A 16,703-nucleotide genomic window follows, 5' to 3' on the forward strand; every position below is an offset into this window, starting at 1 on the left:
CACTGAGTGGCATTAGTGGGAGGCAGCAGAGAATATAAAAGATAGGATTAGTTGGGAAGTGTTTGGAACACTAGCAGTATGTCCTCAAATGGGATAGTAGGACTCTGGCCCTTTCTTTTTTCTATTCCACTTCTGGTCCATGAGCTGAGCACTCTTGCTCTGCCATGTGCTCCTGCCATCATGTGCTGGCTCACCACAGGCCCAAATCAATTGAGCATGCGCAGAAACTCCACACCTGCAAACCAAAATAAATCTTTTCCAAGTAACTTATTTCAAGTGCTCTGTTAAGGTGATTGAAAGCTACCACACTTAGTATTGACCATCATTTATTTAACCAGTTCTCCCTTCCCGGAAGTTGAAGGTTCTTGAGACTGTTATTATAAGCAATAATGCAAGGACCATTTTTGTATTCGTATCTAATCATTTCCCAAAATGCACTTCCTAAAAACAGAAGAAGTTTTAGAGAAGTTACACATATTCAGCTTTATATATTTATTTGCAGCTTTTGCCACCATTACCAGACTTCCATTATATTTTATATTCAACATCTGTTCTTCAATATCACACAGATTCTCCTCTCCTAAACCCCCACCCCATTGCTTTATCCCAGTCCCTGACCTCAAGCAGGCATTCCCTGGGAAGCCACAGGCCACTCTGGCCGGGGAAACAGGTAGGTTAACTGCAGATCTTCACTTCTCCCTCAGTTCCTCCAAATCCAACACCCTAGTCTTATCCTCAGCTCTGTAGCAGACCACCTGCTGTACCCAGGCTTCAACTCCAAGCAGGAACTCCCTGGAAATCTCAGGCCACTCGGGCCAAAGAAGCAAATAGGCTAACTACATATCTCAGGCATTGAAGACAAGATAGAGGAAATGGATACCTTGGTAAATAAAATGTTAATCTTAAAAAAAATACTGTCACAAAACATCCAGGAAATCGGGGACACCATGAAAAGACCAAATCTAAAAATAATAGGAATAGAAGAAAAAGAAACACAGGTCAAAGGCACAGAAAATATTTTCAGCAAAATCACAGAAGAAAAATTTCCTAACCTAAAGGAGATGCCTATCAAAGTACAAGAAGCATAAAGAACATCAAATAGACTGGACCAGAAAAGAAAGTCCCCATGGCACATAATAATCAAAACATAAACATACAGAACAAAGAAAGAATATTAAAAGCTACAAGGGGAAAAGACGAAGTAACATATAAAGGTAGACCTATTAGAATAGCACCTGACTTCTGAATGAAGACTCTAAAAGCCAGAAGGGCCTGGACAGATGTGCCACAGACTCTAAGAGACCACAGATGCCAGCTCAGATTACTATACTCAGTAAAACTTTCAATTGCCATAGATGGAGAAAATATAAGCAATCATCTACAAATCCAGTCATGAAGAAGTCACTACAAAGAAAACTCCAACCTAAAGAGGTTAACCGCACCTAAGAAAACACAAGGAACAAATAGTCATAGACCAGAAAATCAAAACACAGAAAACACACACACACACCATTGTCTGAACATGGTCACAAGAATGAGCCATGGTAAACAATGCCTTGGGGAACTGTGAGAGAGGCCCCAGGGAAAAAGGCAGAGGGCCTTTTACCTCAGGTGCATTTTGTTCCCTGGATTTGTTCTTCGATGTGGTCCGTGCCTCCCGTGACAAACATTTACATTTAATTTATACGATATGTTTATTCTTGTTGGATGTCAGAACACAGCTATAGAACCCAATCTGGTCAATGTGCTCTGAATCTGGATATGGCCTTCTACCTTGCTTTTATGCTTTCCCAGGTACAATCTATACTAAGTGCCAGGCAATTGTGTTTAAATTGGTCTGTCCTGAGAAAGTTCTGGGAAAAGGTTATTCTGTTAATATTTAGTATGTGCTTAATGATGTTTATTTACATGTTTTCTAATCATGTTATTCTGAACTCAAACAACCTTCCTCAGATTACTGCTTTCTTTCTTCATTCCTGTATAAACATGCACTCAGACTGAAGGTTGTCTACAGCATTAGATTGCAGTCCACCCCATTCTTTCAGGTCTTTAGATCCCAGGTTCAGCAGATAAAATCTGCAGAGGTTGGCTGAAAGGGCAACACATCAGAACAGCAAAGTCACCGGAATCAACAAACACTGCTTAAAGATATCTCTCAACACCAATGGTCTCAATTCTCCAATAAAAAGACAGACTAACAGTATGGATGCAAAAAACAGGATCCATTTGCTGGGGATGTCTTTCTGTAAGCTATGAAATGTGTTGCTCTGATTGACTGATAAATAAAACGCTGATTGGCCAGTAGCCAGGCAGGAAGTATAGCACAGGCAGGATAAGCAGAGAGCAGAATTCTGGGAAGTGGAAGGCTGAGTCAGGAGATGCTGCCAGCTGCCGCCACCATGAGAAGCAAGATGTGAAGGCAGAACTGGGAAAAGGTACCAAGCCATGTGGCTAAACATAAATAAGAATTATGGGTTAATTTAAGTGTAAGAGCTAGTCAGTAGTTAGCCTGAGCTAATGGCTAAGCAGTTATAACTAATATTAAGCCTCAGTGTGATTATTTTATAAGCAAGCCATGGGACTGAGGGTGCCTGGCGGGACCTGAAAACTTCAGCTACATCCATCGTTCTGCTGCACCAAAAAAAAAACCTTAACATCAAGGACAGACATCATCTCAGGGTAAAGGATGGAAAGGGATAGTCCAAGCAAATAGACCTAAAAAGCAAGCTAATGTAGCCATGTTAGTATCTAACAAAACAGACTTCAAGCCAATAGAAACAAACAAGAAAAAGAAAATACAAAGAATCAATGAAACAAAGAGTTAGTTATTTGAGAAATTTGTTAATATTGACAAACCCTTATCCAAATTAATTAAAAGGCAGAAAGATGATACAAATTAACAAAATTAGAAATGGAAAGGGGGTCATAACAACTGACACCAAGAAGATCCAAAGAATCATAAGGACATACTTGCAATGTAAATCAAAACTACTTGGAGATTTCATCTTACACCCATCAGAATGGCTAAGGTTAATAAAACAAGTGACAGTTCATGTTGGTGAGGATGTGGAGCAAGGGAAACACTCATCCATTGCTGGTGGGAGTGCAAACTTGTACAGCCACTTTGGAAATCAGTGTGGTGGTTTCCTCAGGAAGATGGGAAATGATCTTTCTCAAGATCCAGCTCTACCACTCTTGGGCATATACACAAAGGACACTTCATCCTACCACAGAGACACTTGCTCAACCACGTTCATTGCTGCTCTAGTCATAATAGTCAGAAATTGGAAACCACCTAGATGTCCCTCAACAGAAGAATGCATAAAGAAAATCCATTTATACAATGGAGCATTATTACTGAGCTGTTTATTTAAAAAAATGAAATTCACGGGTTGGAACTTGAAAAAAAATCATCCTGAGTGAGGTAACCCAGACCCAGAAAGATAAATAAGGTATAGGTATTCACTTATATGTGAATATCAGCTACAATCTATAGAACCACAAATGTTAGGTTTAGAGTAAGAGAGTGGGGGATTGACAGATCTCCTTAGGGAAGGGAAATAGAATAGACAGTTGTGGATGGGTGGGGTGGGGGCTGGAACAGGAGGGAGTGGGAAAGGGAAGGGGAAAGAGAGGGATGAGGGAGGGAATAACGGAGAGCCAGCTAAAATTAAGGGCCATTTGAGGGGTAGTTTGGAAACTTAATACAATAGATGCTTCCTAAAATATATACATATATTAAGGTGATCTAAATGAAATCACTAAACAATGGAGGAGGCAGAGTCCCAACTGGCCATCTCATTACCAAATGAAGCTTCTAGTTCCGGGATTGGGTTACATAAAATTGAGTTGTTGGCCAAGAGGTCGTATGTGAATCCCCAAACAACCCAGGCTGTTTCCAAGGCTATAAGTTGCTCTCCACAAACTGAGAGCAAGGCCCCATTTTTGAAGACAACACCTATACAACCCTTTGAACACGAGGAAGTTGGGCTGGTGCCTACATACAGCCTTAAAGTCTTTGGTACAGGAAGGTATCCTGACACTACCAAAGGAGAAATGTCAACACCAACCCAGCCACAAACTCTTTGATCTACAATGGTGTCCTGCCTGCAACATAGGCTAGTACAATGGTGGTACAAAGCTTGATGGAGTAACCAACCAATATCAGATTTGACTTAGGTCCCACTCCACAAGATGGAACCTATACACGATACTATTGGGTGATCAAGAATCTGAAGCTAGAGAGCCCAGGGACCTAGGATAAAACCAAATACTACTGTTCTAAAAACAAAAACATAGCAATAAAGTGCTTCCTAATGGCATTCTGCTATACTAAAAAATCAGTGCTTTGCTTAGTCATCACTAGAGAAGCTTTCTCCGGCAGCAGATGGGAACAAGTACAGAGACCTTCAGATAATCATTAGGCAGAGAGTAAGAGAATTTGGAACTAAACAGGAGATCTGCATCAAATCCCTCCCCTGAGGGCTCAGGGAACCCTGTGGAAGAGAAGGCAGAAAGAGTCTAAGAGCCAGAGAGGATGGAGGACACCAAGAAAACAAGGTCCTCTAAATCAAAATGATTGATGTACATATGGATGCAGAGACTGGGGCAGCATGCACAGGGCCTGCAAGGGTCTGCAACAGATGGGGTCCTAGAGCTGAGAGAAGTGAATGCCATGCCCCTATCCCTAACCCAGAAGTAAACCTCCAATTGATAACCACTTGCAAATGAAAATTTAGTTTGTTCCAAGGGAATCTCACTAGGGAAACAAACTACTCTTAAGGGTAGGCAGCATGCCCAGCAGTAGATGACCAACAAAAACAAACTCAATGGCATCTTTAGAGGTTCATTGTCTTACAATGTCATGTCAGGGTTTTTCCTTTTTAAAAAAAATTTATCTTATTTTTATTTTACTTATCTGTATATAGTCTCATCTCTCCTTTTACCATACACACACACACACACACACACACACACACACACACACACACACACACACACCACACTTATATATATTATGGCTTCCCATTTAGTGTTTTTATGGGATTCCTGAATATGTGAACAAGTGGGTCTCTGTTACTTATGCCTTCTCTTGGACTGGTATCCTTCTGTTTGTTTTGTCCAATTCCAATGTGTTAGCTTATGTTTTTTCTTGTTTTTTATATTATTATTATCCCTTAGAATCGTGCTTGTTTTCTAATGAAAGAAAGAAAGCAGGTGGATCTGGATGGAGGGGAGGGTGAAAGGAATTGGGAAGGGTAGAGGGAAGGGAAACCATAATCAGAATATATTATATGAAAAAATCCATTTTCAATAAAAGGGAAAAAATCAGAGAAAAAACTCTCTAAAATTTCCCCCTTACTCTTCAAGAAAATATAAGGTACAAGAATACTTTAGCATCCCCATATCTGTATTACTTATTGAGAATGTTGGCTTATATGTGGACCTCCATAGACTTCTGAATTTAGTCCTTTAGCTAGTGTCTTTAAAAAAAAGTGCTGCTGACACAATCAGTACTTGGCAAAGCACCCAGTCAACTCTCTTCACACAAATGACATGAAGATCAACTTTTCCTGGCCCCCCTTGTTTCTCCTTTTCCAGCATTAGGTGTTCTCTTTCCATTGGAAACTCCTCCTCTGCCTATACTGGTGTTTCTGAGATGTCCCATCGCACTGTTTTTGCTTTATTTGGTTATCATTCTTTTTGGGGTCATTTACCCACTGCCACTCATTAAGTCCTTAAAAATGTTGGTTGAATATCTACAATGTACTAACTCTATTCTTGGTACTAGCACTGCATGCACTAGGAAACAAAGTCTTGTTCTCACAAAGTTCATCTGCTCAGAGGAAGATGAACAACTAAGTAAACAATGTCAATGGTGAAAACTGAAATGTACTTAATAGAATAAGATATGCAGACATCAGGTAACAGCCATAACATTAGTTTATTTTGAGAATGCAGCTAGTGAAAGGCTCATTGAGGAGGTATTTTTGGTAGCTACCTGAATAATGATGGGAACTGAGCCATAAAGGCTTAAAGCAGGAAACACACTTGGTAGATTCTAGGCAAAAGAGTAAGGTCAGAGTAACTGGAATAGAGGAGTTAGACAGGCAGAGATCAAACCATTATGGACTTTGTAAGACATGCTAAGCACTTAGGATTGCATTCTGTTTGCTGGGACACCATTTGTGGGTTATGGTTAGAGGTATTTCATGATCTGATTTATGTCTTTTTTAAAATGTTTTTAATTGAAATCGATATATCATTTCCCCATCCTTTTCCTCCCACTAGCCCCTCTCATGTCCCCAACTCTTGGTTAACAGCCTCTTTTTCTCTTAATATATTTCTTACACACACACACACACACACACACACACACACACACACTTGTTGTTTCTGTGTATAGGTTTCAAGGCTAACTACTCTGCATTGGACAGCCACAAGGGGGCTTGAGAGTAGTAGATTCTTAGAAGAAAATAAAGGAGTAAATTCTTATGACGTTAGAACATGTAAATTTTCTTACATATAATATTAAATGCACTCATGACAACAAAAACTACACAAGTTGAACTATATCTAAGTTTCTAAAGTGTGCTCCAAAGGATACCATCAGGAAAGGGAAAAGACAAGCCACAGGACAAAAGTATTTGCAAACCACACACCCAATGGAGGATTTGTATCTGGAATATACACAAAACACTTAAAAGCAGGCTTTTGTCCCTCTGGTTTCTAGCTGGGATCAGCCACTGGGAAGCCTTGGTAGGAGATCATAGGTAGGAGAGAAACAGGTTGGAACATTACTCCTCCCAAACCCTTCTCTGCTGGACCAGTTTGGAAGTGACAATACACATCCACCAAAGGTTATGTTTCTTTAAGCTGGGTAGACAATGACTTCCTGCTGATGCCAACCCTATAGTTATTTTTGTGTTGTCCCCTTAACTCACTAGTACAACTATAATAAAAATGACAGATGAAGTATTAGCAAGCATGTGAATAAACCATAAGCTTTATCACACTTTGGAGGAGTATAAGCAACACAGTTGATTGGATCACACCTGGCAGTTCCTTAAACAGTTAAACATGAGTTACTGTATGACCCAGTAATTCCAATGCTAGATAGCTGTTTACAAAAAACGTGTATATGAATGTCAGCAGCAGAATTACTCATAATTGCCAAAAGCAAAAACAACCTTAATGTCTTTACTAATGAATGGGTAAGTAAAATGTGACATCTATACAGCAGACTATTATTTAGAATAAAAATAAATGAATCTGGATACAACCACATACTGCCAAACTGCCCTTGTACTTTATTCAATGCCTGCTTCTCAATATCCTTAGACAAACTATTATATTCTGTTTTGCAATCAAGACCCAATTTTAAAAAATGAGCTAAAAACCCGACTAGACATTCTGCAAAGGCAGACTAATGGCCAACTACATAAAGACATGCTTAAGATAATTAGCCATCAGGAATATGTAAATCAAAACTACAGTTATGTTCTTATTAGATAGCCCTGTTCCTATAGCTGTAGCTCTTGCTAGGTTGGTGACTGCTCTATCCTCCCATGCCTTTGGGCATGTTTTATTCTCTGACCCAAATATTTTGTGTCAAGGAGGCACCTCCTCAATGCCAAGCTCAGACTCAATTCCTGACTTTTTGTGAAGCTGATCTCTCCTACTTACATATGCACAGGCCTACCATGTTAATTGAACAACAATCTTAGAGATCCTTAGACCAGCAGCATGAACATCTAGGAACAGATTTTTAAAATGTAGACTCTCAGGCTTCCAACACACACTGGTTGAATCAGAAATTACATTTTGCTGAGATTCTCAGGAGAGTCCCATATACAGGAAACACTGGTCCACCGTCATCATACCAATGATGAAAGTGAGTAAGGGGTAAAGTGAATAGTCAAACTGTTAGCACTGGAGTTTTTCAACTTTTAATTCACAGTGCACTGAGCTGAGTACACTGCATCTTTCAGCTTCCTTACTGTTCAGGGATTACTCATGTGGTAAACATGTCCCATCGGTCTTGTGTCCTACAATAGAGCTCATATTAGTCATCTTATATTTTCACAATGTTAATTTTTCTAAGTGTATTTATGATGGGTGACATCATTCTGTATGCTGTGAATATGTGTTGCTCTGATTGGTTGGTAAATAAAGCTGTTTGGCCAATGGTGAGGCAGAATAAGGTTAGGTGGGACATTCTAACTAGAGAGAGAGAGGAAGGAGGACAGAGCAGAGGACGCTGCTAGCCACCGCTGAAGAAGCAAGATGTAAAGGTACCAGTAAGATGCTATGGAACGTCATTCTATATGCTGTGAATGTGTATCGCTCTGATTGGTTGATAAATAAAATGCTGATTGGCCAGTAGCCAGGCAGGAAGTATAGGCAGGACAAGCCAGCCAGACATAGAGGAAGCAAAATGACAAGGTAGAACTAAGAAAAGGTAGCAAGCCACGTGGCTAAACATAGATAAGAATTATGGGTTAATTTAAGATATAAGAGCTAGCTGGCAAGAAGCCTGCCATGACCATAGTTTAAAAATAATACAAGCCTCTGTGTGTTCATTTGGGTCTGAGCGGCTGCGGGACCATGGGGCTGTGGGAGCTGGATGGGATCAGATAAACTTTAGCTACATATATATCATATTCTTAACTTGACTAGTAAATGCCTAGGTGACACAAACAGAATATTTGGGCTCACTTAATCAAGAGTCTAGACACAATGAAATGTGTTGGGTTTTTTTGGTTTTTGTTTTAATTGCAATGAAGAAATATTTAAATTATAAAATTTTGAAAATGTGAGTAATAACAAAAGTGTGATGCACATTCCACATGAAATGAGCAGCTAATCATTTGGATTAATACTGAGGAGTGTAATCTCTGTACTAACAGTGTGCAACAGGACAGTCATCTCCCCTTTATGACTGCCCACACTCCTACTTCTGCTGTGGGCTTTGCACAGTGACTGTGGCGCTGCTTCTAAGTTCCTGCTCCGTTTTGGTTTTTGAAGGTGTAACTATTCCTTTTTGTTTTGTATCCTGTATACACAGGTGAATATGCAAATATTTGAAGGATGACTGAACTAAAATAAATAATATTGATAAACACACTAGAAAGTGGTCTTAAGTCTGCATTTTAACTAAAGGAACTTTAATATTAAAGAGTTTTGCTCATTGACATATTGACTAAAGGTATAACACCACTGGTTAATTTCTGCATGTCTTTTGTAACATCAATGAAGAGAATCATAATTAGAGTATGATAAGTGAGGGGAGGATAAAAAAGAGGCTATAAATAACTTCCAGCTAGCCTTTTCTTTGTGCTTGCAAAGAGGGCTTTTCTTCAGACTACAATAGAAAATGTGTGAGAAGGTAAAGGGCTTTTTCAGGTGTCTGAAGAACTTACTGTTTGTCTTCTATAGATAAAAGGAATGTGAGATTAAGGGTACATACTTCTCAGGAAAATCCTCCACACAGAACCTTGTTGTCCACTGCTCCAAGACTGAATCATCTGTCACTTCCGGAACTGAAATAGCTGAGGCCCAAAACAGTCAACATTAGCTTCTAAAACATCCTTTTATTCTTAACATAAGAAAGTCAAACATCCATTGTTTTCATTTGGAGTTACCTTTACTTGTTCACACATATAATTCCTTTTCCAAAGTGACATCTGATTCTCATTATTATAATCTGCTTCCCCCAAACTCAATCACAGTCAAGAAAGGATCATCTGAATATATTACTAACACCCTCCTTTTCACAGCTTCTCTCTGCTTAAACATCACTATGCTCAGATAATCCTGTTCAACAGTCCATGCTCTGCCTCATAAGGCCTTCATTAAGCATGCCAGTTCTCTCCTTGAAGGTCCATAATATGGTTGGTAGAACTCTGGTATTTAATCATATTCAGCTTTATATTGAAATGTTATGCATCTATAGATTACTTCTCAGATTAGATCCTTGATTCCTTAAGAAGAGGGACCAGATCATATTCTTGCTCCAAGATATGCAGCGATGCAACTGCATATTCTACCATGAGTAGTCTCCCGGTCCCAGATTCTCTCAATGTCACTCCTTCCCAGTTTTGTTACTTTGAAGAAGTTACATCTTCATCCATGTCTCATAGAAAAATATGATAAGTGGTCTCAGGTGGCAGCACTGACCACAGACACCAGCTTGACCTCTGGTGGCAGCATGGGTGATGGAGGTCTCTCGAGGAGGCTTAAACCCAAAACTGAACTGTTCTTCACCTCAGATATTTTGTTGTTGCTCAGAGCCAGGTGATCTTGCAGCTGGGCAGCACATTCTGGGGCAGAGCCTGCATGAGCTCCAGGCTGCTGCACACCACCTTGTCAGCCCCACTTGGTGACCCGACAACGGTGTTCCCATACCTGTCACTGCACAGCTGCATCTCTAATTCTGCCTCTCTTCGTGCATGCCACTCATTCTACCCTCTTTCCCCCTCTCCATCAAAGTGGCACTGCCAACTGCTGTGTATCACACAGTACGATTTTTTTTTTTTTCTCCAAACAGCTTTACGTGCAAATACTTACTGCAACGAGTCACTGGTCTGGTTCAAGGTTTCTGGTAAACATAACTATACCTGAGACCTATCTCTGATATCCTGCTGTTCCCATGAGTCAGGGAAGCTCAGCAGCACATCTGGAGGCAGGATCCACTCCAGCCCCAGGCCAGTGTACACCTCCCTGCCCCCAGTAAGGCAGTGTGAGCTGCAGCAGTGGTGGCTCCATGCTGTGGGCCTGGCCCACTGGACTGAACCTCCCTGCAGGCCTAGGACTGACCACTGAGCAAGACATCCTCGCCTGTCTGTCTCTAGTTTCGCTTCTCTCCACCGCATGCATGGCTCCCCTCCACCATCTTTTGTGTCAATTTCACGAGACCACTTTTTAAAAACATCTTCCATGAGACCTGCCCTTTTTTTAGTTGTTCTGGAAACATCGCACGCTCTACAGACTCATCTTTCCCCTGCCTCCGTGGGTCTGCAGTCCCTTGAGTGCCGGTAGCCACCACCATCTTGAATTGAGTACTGCCTCATTTTTTTTTTTTTTTTACTTCAAATAGGCAGTACTTTTATTACTGCAAGTCTCACTGCTCTTTTCAAGGTACTCAATAAACTTCTTTTTTAAAAAAAAAAAAAGATTTTACACCATACAAACATTCTCTTCTTACTATACTTCAAGGCTATAACGTGTGTAGAGGTCAGAGTCAGTTCTCACCTCCATCCCATGGGTTCCAAGGTTCAAATTCAGGCTGTCAGGTTTGGCAGCAAGCATCCTTACCCACTGTGTTGTCTTGATAGTCCCATGTCTCTACTTTCGACTCCCAGCCCCCAACCCTTCCCATCAGAATCGTCTTTTCTGAAATATGATTTGGGTTCTTTCTTTCCTTTTCTTAAAATTGTCCAATGGTTTCTCATATTTACAATTTTATTAGCCAGTTTGAGCTGCTATATCACAAATACTAGAGATTAGGTGACTCAAACTAAGAACATTTACTTTTCACAGCTTTACAGGTTAGGAAGTCCAATAACAAGACACCAGCAGATTCAGTATCTGATGGAGATTCTCTTCTACTTCATCTTGCTGTGTTCAAGACAAAAAGGTGGTTCTTTGGGATATCTTATACAAGAGCACTGACCTCCAGCTTCATGATCCTTCTTCCAAATACAGTCACAATGGGGCTTAAATTTAAACATGTGGTTTCGAGGACACATAAACATTCAGTCTATTGTTTTTATAAAAATAGACAAAAAAGTCCATATTACGTTCTACAAAGCCTTAGACAACATAAAATTTGCTCACATCTCAGCTCTCCTCCCTTTCCTTACTCAATCATATGGTCTGATTTTTCTAATTTACTACACTGAACTTAGAAATAACTTGTAAGATATAAAAACATACCTCTTGTCCATGGACTCCTATATTTATCATCAATAAAATTTTTATCTTGATTTAAACATGAAGGGATCTGAAGCAATAAAGCATCTCTGAAAAGCCTTTCTTTAACTTTGTTCTGTATGAAAATGCAAAATAATTTTAATATATACTAATATAATATAATTTTATATTATAATAATTTTAACATATACCATATAATTTTAACATATACCAATATTCAGATTATTGTTATAAGTTGATATAATTTTTCTTTAAAACTGATACATGTCATAAAAATGTCAAATTAAAGAACCATGTACCTGAGAATAATATCAGCAAGTTGTCTTACATACATTTTTTCTATGACATGCTAAAATATATATGTGCTTGATAAAAAAATGTATTACATCATTTAGCAATGTGGTTTTGCTTCCATTAACCAGCATAATGCCACTGTCTCAACTTTTGTTTTCTATGCTAAAACATGAAAATCAGCTTCTAATTTCAAAAGTAAACCTAAGGAAGAAATCTCTTTCTTTAAATAGATGTTAAAGGTGGTCACAGTGGTGCAGCTTGTAATCTCAGCCACTGGGAGGCTGAGGCAGGAGGATTATTAGTTTGAGGCCATTCTGCACTAAATACAGACTACCAGCCCCGCTAGGACTACACAGCAAGATCCTGTCTCAGTCAAGCAACACAGACAGGATGTTATCAGTTGGATAAACCTGTAGGTTAGCTCAAGTTGTACCTGACTCTTCCCTCACTTCCCAGTGTTAACTCCCATGACCTGTGCCTCCTCCTGCCATCCCATCCCCCACCTTAGCACTCAGTGGTCACAACACCGCAGTCTACCCTGTGAAAAAAGACCTGCTGCTCTATAGCTGTCTATCTCAGCGGAAGCAGCATCTCCTCCGTGAAGTCCTCTCCAGAGACTCCAACTTCTTGTGGAATTCATTAGTCCATGTATCTGCAAAACTGAGTGGTTTGTTGTTGTTGATGTTTTATGCTGCTGAAGGCGTTACATTCAGTAAGAGGTTTTCATTATCCAAGAATAAGTGGTATAAAAGATCATTTAATCTGACCCATATAAAGTGAGGACCAAAGATACATGTAAACAGAAAAAAAAACCTTGACTAGTACTTCATCTAAAAAAAAAGTTATAAGAAATAATTTACAGCTAATAAATGTTGATTACAATTGCTTCTGAGGTAATTTCTCATAAACTATATCTGATGGCACAGATGGCATTCGTTTTCTTCTTTGATCATAAGGGAGATAATGGTGAAAATATTTGAACTAGTAAGACGTTGAATTAGTAAGTCTGACTCCTTGGATATTCACATCATTTTTCTTTCTATTGTCTGTTAAGCAATTCTACTTTGCCAGATCTTTATATTGTTATCTGAGTGGCTCTTAATACATCTTCATCAACTTTACAAAGTCTCACACCTGCAAGATTTGACATTTCTCAGCATCACATCATGGAGTGCAATACACCAGCATTACTAAGGCACCATGAGCAAGAAGAAATCTTTGAGGACTTTTGAGTAACTGCATTTTTGCAAGTAATCCAAGCATATGTTATAATTACATATTTGTGTCTCTCAGTTATGAGAGAATAAATAAAACCCGAAGATGACTATGTATATTTCTTAATCCCCATAAAATGTAACATAGTTTTAGTTTACTGTAATATTTTTGTACTGGTAGATGGGCAGGTTAATGTAATAATGAAAATGAAATTTTAACTTGTCATTTAAGATCATAAGAACAATAAACTATTACATGACCTCTATCTCCTTTAGTACATTCATTAACAATATACCTGGACTTGAAATTCACCTCTGACATTTTTTCCATGATACTTAGCTCTCTTGATATTATTTTGCTAACTGTGAAGCTGTAAAACCTGTAGAGTAATAGTATTTGATGTGTGGGGACTTACACTGATCAAATGACATCATCCATTAGATGGACAAAGTGTCTGATTCATCAAGACATGCTGTTACTGTCACAGTAACAGTGACTAGGACTACTTTTGTGCCCATTCTTTCTTTTTATGTGTGTGCTCTTTTATTTTTGGGGGATGGGGTATCACTATACAGCCTCAGGTGGCTTGAAACTTATCTTGCTGTTTTAGCTTTCCAAGCACTGGGATTACAGGCATGTGCTACTGTTTCCCATGTCTCCTAAAGGAAGATCACTTCAGAATGTTAATAAACACCCTCCAAACTTGCCAAAAGTATCATTCTTCTCTTCAGGTAGTTTCAGACTTATTTTGCTATTCAACTATTTTAATTTAATTTAAAAGTCCCTTACAAAATTGAACTTTGAAAGAAATATTAAAAGTTGAAACTAAGGCTGGGCATCATGGCGCACGCCTTTAATCCCAGCATTTGGGAGACAGGGGTAGGTGAATGTCTGTGAATTCGAGGCCAGCCTGGTCTACAGAGTGAGTTCCAGGAAAGGCGCAAAGCTATACAGAGAAACCCTGTCTCAAAAAAGAAACAAAGAAACAAAAACAAACAAACAAACAAGTTGAAACTAGGGCTGGTGAGATGGCCCAGAGGTTGACGGCACTTTCCACCAATGCTAATGACCTGAGTTTGATCCCCAGGTCTCTCTCACACAACAGAAAGACAGAATCAACTCTTGCAAGCTGTCCTCTTAACCCCTATATGCACACCATGACAAGAGTCTGTACACACACACACACACACACACACACACACACACACACACAGACTTAACTGCTATAAAAACCTAAGGTAATTTTAATGATTCTGAAAGCAACTAAAGATAAACCTGTGAATTACTGAAAATTATCACATACTAGATACACATGTTTTCAAGAATAATTCTTAGTAATTGGATAGCAAGTCAGTAACATCATACCTCATGTAAATAGTCTATTGCATAATATTTGAATGCTGAAAACATAGCTCTTCTCTTCAAAGATATACAGGGTGCGATATCTAGAAATACAAAAGTTAAATGTTCATAAAATAGCAAAGCCAAGAGGAGAAAATCTCTTTTAACATAAATCTTTGGTTCACTTATTTTTTCAAAAGGTCCTAAATGATAAATGTGAAGTATAAAGTAACATTTATTTTTGTGGTTGAAAATCTAATATGAAAATAATGTGTATTGGTATACATTTTTCTACATTTTCTCTTGTCATTTAATTCATACAAGCTGGTGAGTTCAAGTATGTTTAATATTGTAATTGTGTTGAGAAGAGGCTAGAGTGGCAAAGACTGACATCGTATTTTATACAGGGTAATTGTGTTTCTCAAATGATTTTGAAATGAAATAAGCAAGGCCATAACTCTGTAATGAAGAAATACAGGGCTGGAAAGAGGGCTCAGCAGTTCAGAGCACTTGCCAAGCACTCAGGTTTGAGTACCAGCACCCACCTGACACAACTGTCTGTAACTCCAATTCCAAGGGACCTGAAGTCCTCTTTTGATCTCCAAAGGCGCTAGTGCACAGACAAGCACTTGGGCAAAACACCTATATGCATAAAATGAAATAAATAAATCTTTAAAAAGTAGTAATATAGTGTGTTGGCATTAAAAGTCTTCTTAAATAAAAGGCCTGAAGTTAGAATTCTCTGAAGTTAGCTAGTTCATTCAGAATAAAGCAATTATGGTATGATAAAGCTACCAAGCCAACAGACTATCAGAAATTCAACAAATGTACTGAATAAAAAAATAAGCAATTATAACAATTAATTAAGCCAGGATGGTTCCCACATGAGAAATCAAGGAATTATACCTCAGAAGTTACTCAGTTTATCAAATAGTTCTTAATATCTTCGTCATTTAAAATGTCTGGAAGGAGTGGGATGTTGTGATTCATGCCTCTAATCTAAGCACTAAGGATGAAGAAGGTGGATTTAGAGTTCAAAGCCACTTTGGGCTACCTAGTGAGGCTCTCTTTGAATAAAGTATGTGGGCTGCTGAGATAGCTCAATGGTAAAAGACTCTGACAGACACGCTCAAGTCTCTGGGCTCAATATCTATCCCTGCAAAAACAAATAAAACAGTCTCGGGGAATTCAGATGTCAGCCAGATGTTTATATTTTACATAATAGTTTACTAATAATGTCTTATTGAATTAAGTACATATTTTAATATAAATGCTCATGGCCTAGTGTGGTAGTCTGAATGATTTTGACCCCCATTAAAGCTCATAGGAGGTGACACTATTAGGAGGTGTGGCCTTATTGGAGAAAGTGTGGTCTTGTTGGGGGAGGCTGGATGACACACACCTTTAATCCAGACCTTGAGGCTGGAGGCCACACCTTCTGTTGGATGTGTATCTCGGTGGAGGCAGGCTTTGAGGTCTTTTTCTCAAGCTTCACTCAGTGTGACAGTCAGTCCACTTCCTGTTGCCTGCAAGATGTAGGACACTGGGCTATTTCTCCAGCACCATGCCTTCCTGCATACCATCATGCTCCCTGCCATGATGAATTGAATCTATGAACTGTAAGCAAGCCACCACAATTAAATGTTTCCTTTATAAGAGTTGCCATGGCCATAGTGCCTCTTGACAGCAATAAAAGCCTAACTAAGACACCTAGTGTAATTATTATTTCATTTTTTGTGGTTTAACTGATGTCTTACATAATGTGAAGTTTTGAAGTCTGGAGATCTGAAGATATAGCCTGGGTGGTGGTGGCGCATGCCTTTAATCCCAGCATTTGGGAGGCAGAGGCAGATAGATCTCTGAGTTTGAGGCCAGCCTGGTCTACAGAGTGAGTTCCAGGACAGCCAGGGCTATAGAGA

General features: G+C 39.1%; 1 protein-coding gene across 1 annotated transcript in view; it reads right to left on the reverse strand.

Moving 5' to 3' along the window:
• Positions 1–16,703, reverse strand: part of Shoc1 (shortage in chiasmata 1) — an 86,434-nt gene that overhangs the window by 67,362 nt on the left and 2,369 nt on the right. Inside the window, exons 2-5 of the mRNA XM_042271211.2 lie at positions 15,330–15,426; positions 14,809–14,888; positions 11,938–12,049; positions 9,470–9,551 (exon numbers count right to left, since the gene is read on the reverse strand). Coding sequence (XP_042127145.1) covers positions 9,470–9,551; positions 11,938–12,049; positions 14,809–14,853 — 239 coding nt within the window. The 5' untranslated portion in view covers positions 14,854–14,888; positions 15,330–15,426. The remainder of the gene's footprint in view (positions 1–9,469; positions 9,552–11,937; positions 12,050–14,808; positions 14,889–15,329; positions 15,427–16,703) is intronic.

This window comes from Peromyscus maniculatus, chromosome 2 (assembly GCF_049852395.1).
Source record: "Peromyscus maniculatus bairdii isolate BWxNUB_F1_BW_parent chromosome 2, HU_Pman_BW_mat_3.1, whole genome shotgun sequence".
NCBI lineage: Eukaryota > Metazoa > Chordata > Mammalia > Rodentia > Cricetidae > Peromyscus > Peromyscus maniculatus.